This window comes from Salminus brasiliensis, chromosome 13, assembly GCF_030463535.1.
Source record: "Salminus brasiliensis chromosome 13, fSalBra1.hap2, whole genome shotgun sequence".
NCBI lineage: Eukaryota > Metazoa > Chordata > Actinopteri > Characiformes > Bryconidae > Salminus > Salminus brasiliensis.
This window is the reverse complement of record NC_132890.1, coordinates 4,162,470-4,177,342: the sequence shown is the minus strand read 5'-3', so window position 1 is coordinate 4,177,342 and position 14,873 is coordinate 4,162,470. Positions and strand designations below refer to the sequence as shown.

Genomic DNA, 14,873 nt, shown 5'->3' with positions numbered 1-14,873 from the left:
ACATATGGATGTGCTACTCCACACCTTGTACCACACTATATGGCAAAGGTCTTGGGACACCTGGCCACAAACATTTGGACGTACATAACCGGTCAAAAGTTTTAGAACACCCCCAATTTCCCTGCCATTTATTGACATTTAAGTCAAGAGGCCTCAAACGATACAAAGAGAAGCAGTAAACAGCCAGGGCGTTTTAGGGCACAGCGTGTCTTTACAACACTGCCGAGACACAGCAACACCTGAGTCGATCAACATAAATGGGCCAGTTGTTCCAGCTACACTCGGGCTCGTTTTAAGCTCCATATGCTCGTTTAATGCGTACAAATAATGCTGCGTTTCCATCGCCATTTGCAAAAGGCATACTGAAAAGTATTACTAGACCAGTGATGATTTTACCACCACGTCACATAACCTTACTAAAACATTTTGGACGAAAAATTCAGTGCAGATTTACGACACAGACTGGAGTTATTCTCTAGCTTCTAATCGGAATTTACTGTTTAACTTCTCAAATAATGCAAAGAAATTATTATTATTATTATTATTATAATGCAAAGAAGTTATTATTCAGTTTTTAACACAGTACTAATATCTGAACTTTGAGAGCATTCAGAAATCACTATGGTGAAATAACCTCGACTGCCAAGCACAGCTCTCATGTCTTGGCAGGCTCTCCACTAGTCTTTCACATTACTGTTGGGACTTTATGCCATTCATAGTCTGCAAATCTAGGTGGACAGTCTCTCATCCTTCACATTTTAATGTGCGTGAATAATACATTGGTCCAGAATTCCCATCCCAGTGACTCCCTAAACAACAGTGTTTGTGTATTCACTGGAATGTAGCCCACTGGAATTTCAGACTGAACCAAGAGTCTGAAGGAATGAGTACACTACCTAAACACAAACTGTGGTCCAGGATGACACACTGCGCCATAAAATACCCTGGTTTTGTGACTTAGGAAGAAAAGTGTGTTCACCTGTTTCTTATTCTGGTTGGGTTTCTCCAGCGAGGAGGACACTTTCCTGTCGTTTCTGCTTGGTCCTCGCTTCACTTTCTTGGACTGAGGCAGCTGCTTGCCTTTGTCGCGTTGCCTATTCCAGCCGGGAGAAGGACTCAGGTCAGTTCAGCTCAGATCATTTACAAAGTCTCAATCAAAGCACCAGCGATACCTCCCCAACATATCCCAGTGCACTTGTCCAAGCAGAGAAACTAAAGCAGTACCTGATCTTGGGACCTCTGTGCGAAGGCATGGGAAGCACCTTCTGCCGTTTCTTGCCGTCCTCAAGCTCAACGTGTTCCACTTCTGCCGTGGTCCTAAAGCCGGAGTAGTGACCACTCTGGACTCCCTTTTTGCCCGTATGGTCAGTTTTAGTCGCAGCTGCTGGCTGCACTGCAGGTTTACTCTTTCCAGGAGATTTCTGCTGAGGCTTCTTTCTTCCTCCTTCCTGTTTTTCAACTTTATGGGATGGATTCTGTGGATCAGTGGATAATGAGTCATCACTTCTGTTAGCAGTTAGAAATGAAACCGATCACCAGTTCTTCTTTAAATCGCTCTTTTAAGGTACTCTCCTGCACTGCCCTGGGCTGGAATGTCCTGGAGACTTTACTAAATAGCCAATCATTTCCACAGAAAAGAACCCACTAATAAAAGGTTTGGTAGCCAAAGCCCAATGTTTCATCTAGGGCTACAACTAACAATTATTTTAATAATCGATTAATCTGCAGGTTATTGTTTTGCATCGGATTAAAATACATTTCCATGTCTTTATTTAAAAAATAGAACATTGAATAACAGCAAATAATTGTGTACAATAATTCAATAATAGATTAAACTAAATTAATTTAAATATATATAAACATTTTAAATAAAATACATTAAATAATAAAGAAAAATAAGGGCATTGCTGATGCAAACACTGAGTGAGTGAAGAGTGAAACAGGATGAACTGCCTTTAGTTTGTATGTAGCGTCTTTCTCCGCTCTGGCTCGCTTCGTTCAACACACTTTTTTATTAATTTATTTAATTTTTCTCCAGCGTAGACAAAGCGCTGCAGGTGACGTAAGCAGATATGACAAGGCGAGTAACACAAATCGTGCAACACAACGAATCGATAAGGAAATTCATTGCCAACACTTTTAATAATCGATTATTAGCGAGTTTCATCTAATCATTATAATTAGGATCACTTAGGAACTCTTAAAAGCGAATCATGCAGATGCTACAAAAGGTTCTTTGAGCGACGCCTTAGAAGAACCACTTCTGGTTCACTAAAAATGAAAAAGAAAGTGTGAGGAAGCTTTAGATTGGTGAAGAAACTTGGTTCTACAAAGGCCTACAGTGGTTCACACTCCTAAATCCTACATCAATTTTATTTATTTTTATTTTTTTTAATAGAACCAAAAGCGGTTCTTGCAAAGCATCGCTCATATCATCGCGGTCTAGCGCCTTCATTTTTAAAAGTGCAGGAATCTAAAAGTTGGTTTTGCTTTTTAGGAGCGCCAATAGTGGTTCTTCTGTGAAATCCCCCAGAGAACCTTTTATGGCACCAGTAGCATCATGTAATATGGAATGATATGAATAACGCATGCGATTGGTCTGCTGGTTTCCTTAGCTGCTAAACCTGTACCGTAAAGGCTACAAAAGTTACACCGGTTAAAAACAACACACTGTCCAAATGAAACAGTTCTCAATCATTTTTTGGTTATAGATCCAGATCCAGACAGGACAGCATCTGGGTCTAGACCCGGGCCCCGCCCCGCCCATTAGACTATTAGCATTTTATAGAATCTAGAATGAGTACAGGAAGCCAAATGTGCCTCTTCACTGGTTTGCTAGGAGCAGATACTTTGAGGAAGGGTTTGGTGCATCTATATTTTCAGCCGTTTGCCAGCACGGTGAAGTTGCTTCGTTGAGTACGGCAACATAAGGTTCCAATTAGTCCGATACAATATAGACAAATGACGCTCACCTTCTCAGCCCCAGAGTCAGGAGCCTTGCTCTTCTGCTGCCTCATGGCCTTCAGTTTCAACTTCCTGCCGTCCTCCAGGGAAAACTCCACGATGGGTCTCTGAGCGGATCACCAAGACAAACCAGACGTTGACAAAGAGGAAAGAGACCATTCCATGATGAACACTCATACTGTACATGCAAGATGCATCATTTCAGCAGGAGAACAAACGTCAACAAACGCCGTTGCGACAGCTCAGCTGTGGTTCCAGGACAAACATTCCTCAACTTCCAGCAGCCCTCAACAGCCAATAAGACGATCTAATTTTCAAGAAATTACTTTGAATAAAGACATGAAACTACTTTCCACTACGCAACAGAGGAATGTGTGGGTTTCGGGCATGCGTGGGTCAGACTGAAGAATGGGTAGATAAACTGATTTCTGAGAAACTCTCCCAACAGTAAACATGTCTTCTGTTCAAAGAAATCCCCCATATGGCTTCAGACCGTACAGCCGATAATGACTGAATCTGGAAAGCAGTCTGGATCTGGATCCACAGTTTTCTCCTCATTCAAATGCTGTCCGTCAGCCAAGACGAGCTCGGTGCCTTATGGTAGTTACGAGGCAAACACAGCTAACACACAGTACAAAGGAACCCTTTACTATTCACCATATGTCTAAAATATTTGTGGACACTCCTTCTAATGAATGCATTCAGCTACTTAATTAAGATGCGGCCATTGCTGACACAGATGTGCAAATGCACAAGTACACAGCTTGTCTAGTCCTGTAGAGAAGTACTGTTAATAGAATAGGACTCTTTGAGGCAGATAAACATTAACCTATTGGCACCATGCTGCCTAATGCCAGGCATGGGCACTGAGCTGAGGAGCAGTGGAAGAACTGTGTTCTCTGGAATGATGGATGGTGCCCCATCCAATATATCTGGGATAAGTTGAGGATGAGGAGGTGGGGTGGTGATCATCATCATTCTCCAACATCCTGATCTCACTAAGGCTCCTCCAAAATCTAGCAGAAAGACTTCTTCCCTGGACAGTAGACATTTACTCCAACCAACGCAGGATAAACTTTTTTTTACAATTCTGTCCCAATACTTTTGTCCATATGTTGTATAGGTTCCTAAATAGGTTCCTACACTGTTTTTGCTTAGACTATACAGCTCTAGGAGAAATTGTTCAATGGGTTTAGAACCCACTAACCTTTACCCGTGAATTTGGAAGACATTCATGAGGAATGAGCAGGTGTCTAAATACTTTTGTCTATACGGTGTACATAACATTGCTTAGTATACATCACCTAGAAAATGACCAAATCTCAAATGTAATCTCTAACCTTCAGCACCAGACTGACCTTGTTATCACTGAAGATGCTGGGGTTGTTGTTAAGGTGACGCAAGGCCTGAAGGGCATGCTCATGCTCCTGGAACTCCACAAATCCGTACCCTAGCGACTTTCCCACCACCTGACCACGCACTGGCTTCTTGTCATACATCACATGACACTGAAAGAGAACAAGAAAGAGAGAAAGACAGAAAGAGGTGGACATTTTAATATCTATTATAAAAAAATAAATAAAAATAAAACACACACATCAGTTAACACCAGCACTAACAATTACTAACAAGGCTCTAAGCCCACAAATCTCCATGCCAATATAAACTGCTACTGCCATCTAGTGTTGATGCTTCAGAAAACAGTGGGACCCTGCGGCCTTGTTTTCCACTACACTACATTTTCTTATTAGCGCTTCTGTTTATTACTATAAAGAAAATGATTAAAAATGTGAAGCATTTATAAACAAAGTCGTCTGGAAAGGTCTTTGATATGTTTGCTGAGGCCTGAGTGTGTACCAGTAGGTGTGTGTGTGTGTGTGTGTGTGTGTGTGCGCGCATGTGTCCTTATTACCTCAGTAATGCGGACCTTCTTGTCTCCACCTGCAGCGGAGACGCAGAGCTGAAGGAGCCGCCGGCGGTCCACGTTCTTGGGGAGATTATGAATACACAGCCGTGTTCGGGACACAAACACGTTCACGTCCTTCAGTTTCGCCCTCTTAAGGTCCTCAAACTGACCACACACACACACACACACACACAGTCAACCACAATGCATCCAAGAGCATTAACAGCTTATACCACACTGAACGGTTCCAGAAACCGTACTGGGATCAGGCAGTGTTTGCTAAGAGTTGGCTCAACCTACCCGCGCTCTTTTGGCCATATCAGAGCTGGACACTCCTTCTGCTGCTTTGGTTCCAGCACGAATCACTGGATATAAAGAAAACCAAAAGATGAGAGGGAGCTTTTCCCCCCTCTGTGCACCACAGATGAACATTTGCTGCAAATTCTTTGCTGAAACTGTGAAAAACCCCCAAACTGCTGACCACATTTTCACTCAGCAGCAGAGCATGGTTGTACGAGCCTTAGCATAAGCACAAGCACAATGCAGCTGTTATTTCAGTGTCTGGCTAATGATAAAGCGACATTACGTAGCATTTTCTCTTTAAATCAGCAGCTTCAGGATCATGCTGACGCTCCACTCACTGTAACAGGGAGAACGCTGTCTCGGTCATTGACCCTCCGGGCCGAAATGCTGCTCCTGCACTATGGAGCATTGGTGGAGCTGCAGGAGAACCTCTCTCCAGAACTGCATATTAGTGTAAACTCCTGTAGTGTTACTCTACCACCTCTCTCCACATGCTTCTGTACCTTCTCTCAGCATGCCCACAAGGGGGCGCTCAAAGCGTGTTTGTATTTCCAGCAGAGGGGTAACAGTGAATTACACCCTCCAACTGTAGGGGGAGCCCATGAGCAGAAATTCCCCACTTATCTGCAAATGACATACTAACCACCAATGTTTCACACACCCTAAGAAAAGTGGTATGGATAACACCACCACTGCATGTCCAAAAGTTTGTAGACACCTGCTCCTCCAGAGTTGCTTTTGAAATCAAGGGTAATAACACGAAGTCCTCCTTTCCCTTTGCCGCAGCAACGGCTTCTACTCTTCTGCAAAGATCTTACACTAGATTTGGGAACACTGTGGTGGGGATTTGATGGCATTTACCCCTGAGATTATTAGTGAGGTTGGGTACTGATAATGGAGGACACTTAAGCGCAATCCCAAACTTATTGGTTGGAGCTCCAGCAGCAGCTCCACTGCTCCACAGCCCAGTGCTGCAGGGCTTTATCTACGCCTCTATCTACTGAACAGCATTGGGCTTGGTGACTTCAGGGTCAAGTGCGGCAGCTCCAGTGCATCTTGATATATTGGCAGTGCTTTTCTATGCCGATTAAACGATAATGAGCTTTACTCACAGCCCTCTCTGGCCAGGTAGAGGTTCCTGGAGCCTTTGTGCAGTTTCACTTTATTGGTCTTCAGCTTAACAGCACTCTCTCGGGTCACCGCCAGCACCATATTTAACTTCCGCCCATCGACCCTCACTCCACCAGCCTGGAACACACAGAACGTGGCTCTTTCAGAACACAGGATCCCAGAGAGTTGCAAAATTTGTTTTGAGAAACGCACAAACCAGCCAATGCAGACTCACCTCAGAGTCGTTCTGTGCAGCCGCCAGACATTGCTCTGCTGCCTCTTTAGATTTGAACTGAGCAAAGGCACAGCCTGAACGCACAACCAGGGACAATGAGAAACACAGCAGGATTAGCCTAATCAAGCAAATAAGCTGCGCTACTCAAATATACAGAAGTGCACGGATTCAAAGAAAAGCAGTTTGGCGAGATCATTCCCAACAAAAAACGAGGGGCAACCTCCAGCTAGAACACTGTAACACAACACCAGGAACCTTTTGAGTGTCCCGTTTCAGGATGCAGCACCACCCGCACATAGTTCAGCTCTCCGAACTGTAAGAGAACTTCCTCGATTCCCTCCTCCTCAGAGTCAAACGACAGGTTTCTGAGAGAGAGAGAGAGAGAGCGTGACGGAGGCAATAGAGTGAGAAAGAGAGAGAGAGGGGGAGAGATAATAATCAGGTTTGGTTAATGACTGTGCATCTGTACCAATCACACTACATTCAGATGTTAATAAGATTACGGTTCATTCCTAGCTGATATGGGTGTTTAATGACGCCAACCTGATGAAGACTGTTCTGCCTTCGTTCACATCTGAAGGGAGGGTCTTCTTCTGCTTTTTCTTCTTCTTCTGAGCTGGAGACAGAAATGAGCAAACCAGTGAAGTACAGACTAAGATTCCAGATGAATCTTGGTTGTTGTGGTGCAACAGATAACACCACTACCTGCCACTGAGCTACCACACCATGTCACCTTTGTGGGAGACTGGGGTTCAATTCCTGGTCTCGGTGAGTCCTTGGGCAAGACTCCTAACACTACACTGACCCACCTCTGTAATATGAGTAACCCTGGAAGTGGCTCTGGATAAGAGCCTCAGCTAAATCCCATAAATGTACATGAATAATGACCAACCAAAAAGCAAGAGAGATCGTTGTCATGGATACAGCATCCTTTAAAATAGAAATCATACCACTTTCTTCATCGTCATCATCATCATCATCAATACTATCGTCGTCGTCATCATCATCATCATCATCGTCGTCTGAAGCAGGCCCACTGTCATCACTGTCAGCTTCCTGAGACTCGTCATCATCCTCTTCACCTTCACTATGGTCCTCATCTTCATCATTATCATCATCATCATCATCGTCGTCGTCGTGGTCACTGTGTTCGTCCTCCTCTTGCTGTGTTTTGGATCTGATCATAAGAGACAACGATCATCAGGTATGTTTGCTGGCTTGTCACAGCTTGAGCTTAGAGGGGTGAAACTGCTAATGGTTAATTAACACCGATAGATAAGCCTTCACAAACGATAGTGTAACAGGTCTGTCACTGAGCCAAAGCAGCTCTTACTTTTTCTCTGGAGGCTCATCCTCGTCCAGGTCGTCTTCTGCCTCTTTTGAAGCCTCTAGTTCTTTTTTATTTCCTGCAACATACAAATCACACTCAGGTTAAACATAAAAAAAAACTCAATTAGCATCTGCATGGTGGAGTGGACTGATGATGATGACCATGTACCTGAAGCTGCGCCGGACTGAGTAGTCACATACTTATCTTTCGAGACAGCCCAGTCTACAGCAACTTGTCTGTCTGTGGACGAGAAAAGAGAAACAGGGTTTGAAAATTAAAACCAGTTTATTATACCAGACCGTTCTCCCAGCTTGCCGTGGGAACGTCTGAACGTCCATGAATAAAAATCACTCAAAAATAATTCAGCTCATGCAACCAAATTTGTAAGTTGTGCTGCAGTTAGGGTTTTTTCCTGCCCCAACAGATTTTCTTAAAAGCCCAAAAAATATAGTTTAGCTCATAACAGAATGACTAAACTGAGCTGAAATAATTAGAAATAATTAACTAAAAAATACTTTACATGAAATGGTCTGAAATGAATTGATGGCCATGATAGTTTAACGATTGTCAGAGAATCAAGAGTTTTGAAAAGAGACGCAAAACATTTCTTTTTACTACATTTTTACTTAATTTCATTTATTGATTTTTAATGTTAGTAATGTTTTAGTTTGCAGCACTTTGAGATTTGTTCAAATGTAAAGTGTTTTATTATACATAACATTTTCAGTATTTATATATTTATATTTATTTATTTAGCTAGATAATTGTCTAATAACTGTCTATAACTGATTTATAATCATTTTCTAATAATTGATTCTTAATACTTTGCTGCATTTCTAATTGATTTCTGTATGCAATATGAGTTAGTCCTATACAACATTTTAGGCCTTTTTGAACTTACATATTGTCCCAAAAGTGACCAAATCTAGTTCCTTCAAGCTTATAGGTCTGATTAATATATAAAATTAATTACAGATGTGCTACAACTCCTTAATGATGTAATATTCTTTAAACATGAGTATTTGATGATGATGCACAAAATAAAACTATAAAAAAAATAAATAAAAAAAAGACTTAGAAAAAAAATAAAGACTTAGCAGTGGAACAACCTGATGTCGGTCAAGCTGTCTAACGGTTCGTCCACTTTTCAGGAAACCAAGAGGCCAAGAAATATGCCAATTATTAGTGCATTACTAATGAAACCCAAACTAAAAACCTAGTGCTGGGCGATACGGAATGAAATCAATATCACAGTTAATTGAACAGTTTGCCTGGATTACGATTATTACTACAAACATTTTTATTTTTTATTTTAAGGGGACAGGACATAAGTGGGGGGAGTGCTCACTGTTAGAAGCCAGATTATTTCAGTTAGAGGTTCTGAAGGTCGGTTTCGATTCATTTTTGATGTATTGCCCAGCCCTGATAGAATTCCTGCAAAGCTCTGAGTTTACACATGATGGCATACATAAGATCAGTTTTATAATTTAATTTGATTTAATTTAATAACATTTTACTTGAATTTATTCAAGAAAATCAATAACATGACCAGACAGGTCCTGAGTGAGTTAGCGCGGAAAGACCCACAGGCAGTGACCGCTGGAGAGAGACTCACCTTTAATTTCTTTCAGGTTTGTTGCTGCAAGCGCTCGTCCTGCTTCAAGCATGTTCTTAAACTGGACAAAAGCGAAGCCTCGTTTTTTTCCATCTGCATAAACACAGAACATACGCTCATCTCTGTGCAGCTCAACACTGCGTACACTGGGGTGTGGCAGTACATCACACACAGATCCCCCTGAAATCCCCCTGACCCAGCTCTGGAACTCATGTTTTACCTGGTTTTAGAGGGATGTTAGTCTCCAGGACTGTCCCAAACTTTGAGAAAACGTCTCTGAGATCGACCTCCGAGCACTGAAAAAGAAATAGCACCAGTCCAATAAAGCGCCGACTTTCTTACTGTTCCTACTACCAAACTTCACTGATCTCACTTCTCTCACAAAGTGGGAAAAGGCCACCAAACTACACTACATGGCCCAAAGTATTGGGACACCTGCACTTATTCAGTGTTCCTTCCCCAAATCAAGGCTATTAAAAAGAGTTGATCCTGCTTTTGTTGGAGTAACTGCCTCTACGGTCCAGGGAAGAAGGTTTTCTACAAGATTTTGGAGGAGCACTGCTGTGAGGATTTGATTGCATTCAGCGACAAGAGCGTTAGTGAGGTCATGATGTTGGAAGTCTTGGATGAAGCTCCCTCACCATCACTCCAGAGAACACAGTTCTTCCACTGCTCCACAGCTCGATGCTGGGGGGCTTTATACCCCTCCATAGCCCACGCCTGGCATTAAGTAGCATGATGCCAGTAGGTTCATGATGTTTATCTGCTCCAGAGAGTCCTATTCTATTCTATGGGCAGTAATCCTCTACAGGGATTAGACGAGCTGTGTGTCAGCAATTGATGGAAGTTAAAGTAGCTGAATGCATTCATTAGAAGGAGTGTCCACAAACATTCGGACATAGTGTAAAAAAAACCTTGCTGGGCTCTTCTTACTGTACTTGAGCTCATTGTTATCAGCTCATATCCACTTACTTTAAAGCTAAGGTTCCTGATGATAAGCCTGGCTTTCCTGGTGTTGTTTTTAATGCCTTTGGTCTTCTGCTGGCTTTTCTGTTCGGATGCCTCTTCAGGACATTCTGCTTCTTGCGGGGCTGTGAAAATATTAGAAAATGGACTCAGATAGTGCGTGCACACACACACACACACACACACACACACACACACACACACACACACACACACACACACACAGTGTGCTACAGTGCATACCTTTCTTGCCTTGTTTTTGCTTCTTATCATGAAGCTTCTTCTTTGCCAGAACTACAGATATTTTGCGTCCGTCATACTCTTTTATTTCCTCAAGAGCTCGATGGGCGTCCTCTGCCATGGAGTATGTAACATAGCCAATGCCACGGCATTTCTCTGAACCTGAGGGGAAGAACACAGGTAAAAAAAAAAGCTTTCTCCCTAGAAGAAACACTGACTGAGACACACTTCACAGACAACTCACTTACGGTACGGTGTGTGTGTTAGGGCTACTTTTCTAGTACACTCTGAATTTGTGGTAAATAGTTTTACTACTGATACCTACATAATTTCTTTCTTTTAGGTTTTTTTTTTTTTCATGTACATTTGTTTAATATTATGGTCAAGAATGTGTTCTAATTTGTTTTAATATTTATTTCATTTTTATTGGAAAAGCCATAAAGCTTGCCGTCACTAATCGTTTCTATAAGGTAAAGGTAAAAGGCACGTATCGGTCACTGTACTACGTACAGCGAAATGTGTCCTCTGCATTTGACCCATCTGTGGTAGAGAGAACCCACACCCACACTAGTGAACTAGGGGCAGTGAGAACACACACACCCAGAGCGGTGGGCAGCCAACTCCAGCATTAGGGGAGCAAAGAGGGTAAAGGGCCTTGCTCAAGGGCCCAACAGTGGCAGCTTGCCGAGCCCGGGAATCGAACCCACAACCCTGTCATCAACAGCCCGGAGCTCTAACCGCTGAGCCACCACTGCCCAAAAATGACAGGGGAGAGTGCGTATGCAGCACAACCCAAGCGCAATGGCTGAGCCTCACATTTGAGGCAAACCACCTGTGTGATCATGGTGTCAGCCCTGCCAGGTAAGTATAGGCCACTCTCCATGCATAAAGGTCCTTTAAATAGTTCTTTAAGAGATGCCATAGAACAGAGGTGGGCAATCCTGGTCTCGGGGGGCCAGGTTCCTGCAGTTTGTAGCTTTTCCTGCTCCTTTTCAGCTCACCTGTTAATGGCCAGGTTTAGTAGAATCTGTTAGAGCAGGAAAATCAGGGGCAAGCTGTGTTGGCCTCCGGGCCCCTGCTGCCCACTCCTGCCATGGAAGAACCAGTTTTGAGGGGCAGCGGTGGCTCAGCGGTTAGAGCGCCGGGCTATCGATAACAGGGTTGTGGGTTCGATTCCCGGGCTCGGCAAGCTGCCACTGTTGGGCCCTTGAGCAAGGCCTTTTACCCCTCTCTGCTCCCCGGGCGCTGGAGATGGCTGGCCACCGCTCTGGGTGTGTGTGTGTGCTCACTGCCCCTAGCTCACTAGTGTGTGTGAGTGTGTGTTCACTACCACAGATGGGTTAAATGCGGAGGACACATTTCGCTGTACAGTGACAAATACGTGCACCTTTACCTTTGGTTCCTGGAGAAGCACATCTGTGCACGTCTGTGCAAACCGGTGGGGCTATTCCTCTGACCAGTTAAGTGGCTAAACCGTGAACTGTGAGGGCTCTTCAGGGACCTCTTTAAAACACATTTTCGCACAAAGCACAATATTTAGTGCAGCATTTTGATAAATTTCATTAGAAAATGACATGTAATAAAATATTGTTATAAATATTTAACAATTTTTTTTTTTATTATGGTTGAAATTCTGTCTCACTTTACCTTAAAAGAAAAACAACAGAGGAAAACCCTCCAAACCTGATCCACCCAAATGATAAGCCCCACATACTCACAAGAGGCTGGACCACCCTCATCATCTCCTAAGCTTACCTTTGTCTTTGACCACAAAGCAGCGCTTCAGTGGTCCTACTTCAGAGAACAGCTCCTCCAGGTGGGCATTGCTTGCTGAGGCAGGTAAATTGGACACGAATAAGGTGACTGCTGCCATTCTGCTTAGATTAACAGAGGTTTTACAGAAGCACACGACCACACTGAGCAGCCAGTCCTCTCCAACCCCAGCTGAAGAGGTTCCTCAGCTCGCTGCCAGCAAGCCCTGCTACAGTGGCCAGCAGAGCCGGAGCCGGAGCCGGAGCCGGAGCCGGAGCCTCGCTTTACCGAGCGGTTTAAACACAGAGAAACAGCAGCTCTGTCTCTTTTCTACAGCCCTGCCTGTAAACACACACGTTTTCCTACAAGGCTGACATGTTTCTGCCCGAACGGAAGCCGTGCACATGGAGGCGCGGTTGAGCAACAGCGCCTCCTACAGGGCTGGAGGTCAGAACGCCGCTACAGTAGGAGGGGGACTGGACCTGCTTTCCAGTTAAACGTGTGCTCAGCTTTTGACCCATCTGTGGTAGTGAACACACACTCACACACACACACACACACACATACACACACCCAGAGCAGTGGCCAGCCAACTCCAGCACCCAGAGAGCGAGAGGGTGAAGGTGCCTTGCTCAAGGGCCCAACAGTGGCATCTTGCAGAGCCCGGGTATCGAACCCACAACCCTGTCATTAATAGCCTGGAGCTCTAACCGCTGAGTGTATGTTTTTTTATTTGGGTTTGATAGACTAGCTGGCAAACCTGGCCCAAAGCATACTGGAGTTACATGGCCACTTGGGGCCCCAGCGCCACCTGGGGGCCCCTAAAAGCACCAAGATATTGTGATAAAAATATATTGATATGTTCATAGTTAATATATTAATATAAAATATATTCATAGTTCAATACTAGGTTAATCAGCTCCTGCTTTTGGCTGCTGCCACTGGGTGGTCCATAGAGGCCTGGGCACTTCAGCGCTTCAGCGCATTTCACTCCCTATGAAATGATGAAGCATCTGGTGCTGAGGTGGTGGTGGTGGTGTGTGTGTGTGGGGGGGGGGTGGTTCTGCTTAGGGTCCCATAAGGCTTGGGCCGGCCCTGCTAGCTGGTCCATCAACATGACTGACTCAACCAAGCTGGTCAGACTGCTTAACTAGCGAGGTCATGGTAGTCATCATGTCATCATGATGATCAACCAGTTTGGTCATACTGACTTGACTAGCCTGACCAGCTAAAACAGAAACAACAAAAACAAAAATACTCTCTGTAGGTCAAGGGTTAAACAGGCCGGACCTGGTGAATGCTAGACAGGCTGTTGTGTTTTTAGAGTTATCAGGATAGTCTAAATCAGTATTGGATTGATTATTTAAAAGAAGGTAATTGTCAAATTTGATTTGCACAGGTTTGAACACCAGAGTAAATATCTGGCTAACGATAAACAGAATTTGTGTAATATACAAGGACACATGAAAATAATACAGTTATCATACTGAAGAAGCGCTTTGTGCATGTGCAGTAACGGTCGGTAGAGAAGCTTGATGAGTTTGAGAGCGAATAACTGCCACTGTGTTGTGAACTCAAGGTGAAGTAAAAGTGAGCCAGCCAGTGCAAACAGGGATCAATGAGAAGAAACGTAGAAAAGTAAAGACCGACAATTTAAACTGGAGAATCTGCAGTTGTAATGCAAACCAGTACTCAAGAAGATACTTCAGAAATAAAGACTACAGTACAAATATAGCAACTCCAAAAACTACTGTGTAGTTCTACTTCTAGAAGCACAGTGTGCATTATCCAACATGTTGACCCTATATATATATATATATATATATATATATATAAAAATATACAGTATGTGCAATTATGAGGATATAATTAACATATTCACTCAATTTCACACTGGGCTAGTTTCAGCATCAGGTCAGTGGGTTTTCACCTTTGTTTGGGCTGGATATTTTCCTGGTCCTGGCAACCTTAATGTTAAGCATGGATCATCAAGTGTGTAATATTATAAAATCATCAAAACGTTTGGCTAAGCAACATTAGTAATATTACTAACAGTCACTGTTACATCTGTTAACCTGTGAAAGATCTGGGAATTAACAGAACAGGTAATACTGGTTTATAATATCCCAGAGGACGGAATAGGACTATTTTGCATACAGTGAATCACATACACACAAATGCACCATGCTTCTGGAAGTTAAATTAGACTATTGCATCCAATTAATAATGAATTATGCTTATTTGGAGGCAGCACACATATTTATATGCAGTGAATTATTAACGTAAACATCCGTTATTGTTCAGCTTAGTTTGTTTTAATTGGCATTAACATATTAAAAATCAAATACACTGTAAAAATATTAATCAGCATTTATGTTTTATATTTCTCCACTAATTAGGCTCTTTATCAAAAATGCAAAAGCCTGCATAGTCTTAGCCTCTTACAAAGTTC

General features: G+C 43.1%; 1 protein-coding gene across 1 annotated transcript in view; it reads right to left on the bottom strand.

The window, feature by feature from the left end:
• rbm28 (RNA binding motif protein 28) overlaps positions 1 to 12,790 on the bottom strand; it is a 14,042-nt gene extending 1,252 nt beyond the window's left edge. Inside the window, exons 1-18 of the mRNA XM_072695804.1 lie at positions 12,425 to 12,790; positions 10,673 to 10,831; positions 10,436 to 10,554; positions 9,684 to 9,759; positions 9,464 to 9,556; positions 8,017 to 8,088; positions 7,852 to 7,924; positions 7,469 to 7,695; positions 7,062 to 7,134; positions 6,774 to 6,883; positions 6,519 to 6,592; positions 6,286 to 6,421; positions 5,171 to 5,235; positions 4,877 to 5,035; positions 4,323 to 4,472; positions 2,973 to 3,071; positions 1,225 to 1,475; positions 980 to 1,094 (exon numbers count right to left, since the gene is read on the bottom strand). Coding sequence (XP_072551905.1) covers positions 980 to 1,094; positions 1,225 to 1,475; positions 2,973 to 3,071; positions 4,323 to 4,472; positions 4,877 to 5,035; positions 5,171 to 5,235; positions 6,286 to 6,421; positions 6,519 to 6,592; positions 6,774 to 6,883; positions 7,062 to 7,134; positions 7,469 to 7,695; positions 7,852 to 7,924; positions 8,017 to 8,088; positions 9,464 to 9,556; positions 9,684 to 9,759; positions 10,436 to 10,554; positions 10,673 to 10,831; positions 12,425 to 12,542 — 2,169 coding nt within the window. The 5' untranslated portion in view covers positions 12,543 to 12,790. The remainder of the gene's footprint in view (positions 1 to 979; positions 1,095 to 1,224; positions 1,476 to 2,972; positions 3,072 to 4,322; positions 4,473 to 4,876; positions 5,036 to 5,170; positions 5,236 to 6,285; positions 6,422 to 6,518; positions 6,593 to 6,773; positions 6,884 to 7,061; positions 7,135 to 7,468; positions 7,696 to 7,851; positions 7,925 to 8,016; positions 8,089 to 9,463; positions 9,557 to 9,683; positions 9,760 to 10,435; positions 10,555 to 10,672; positions 10,832 to 12,424) is intronic.
• Positions 12,791 to 14,873: the final 2,083 nt, after the last annotated feature.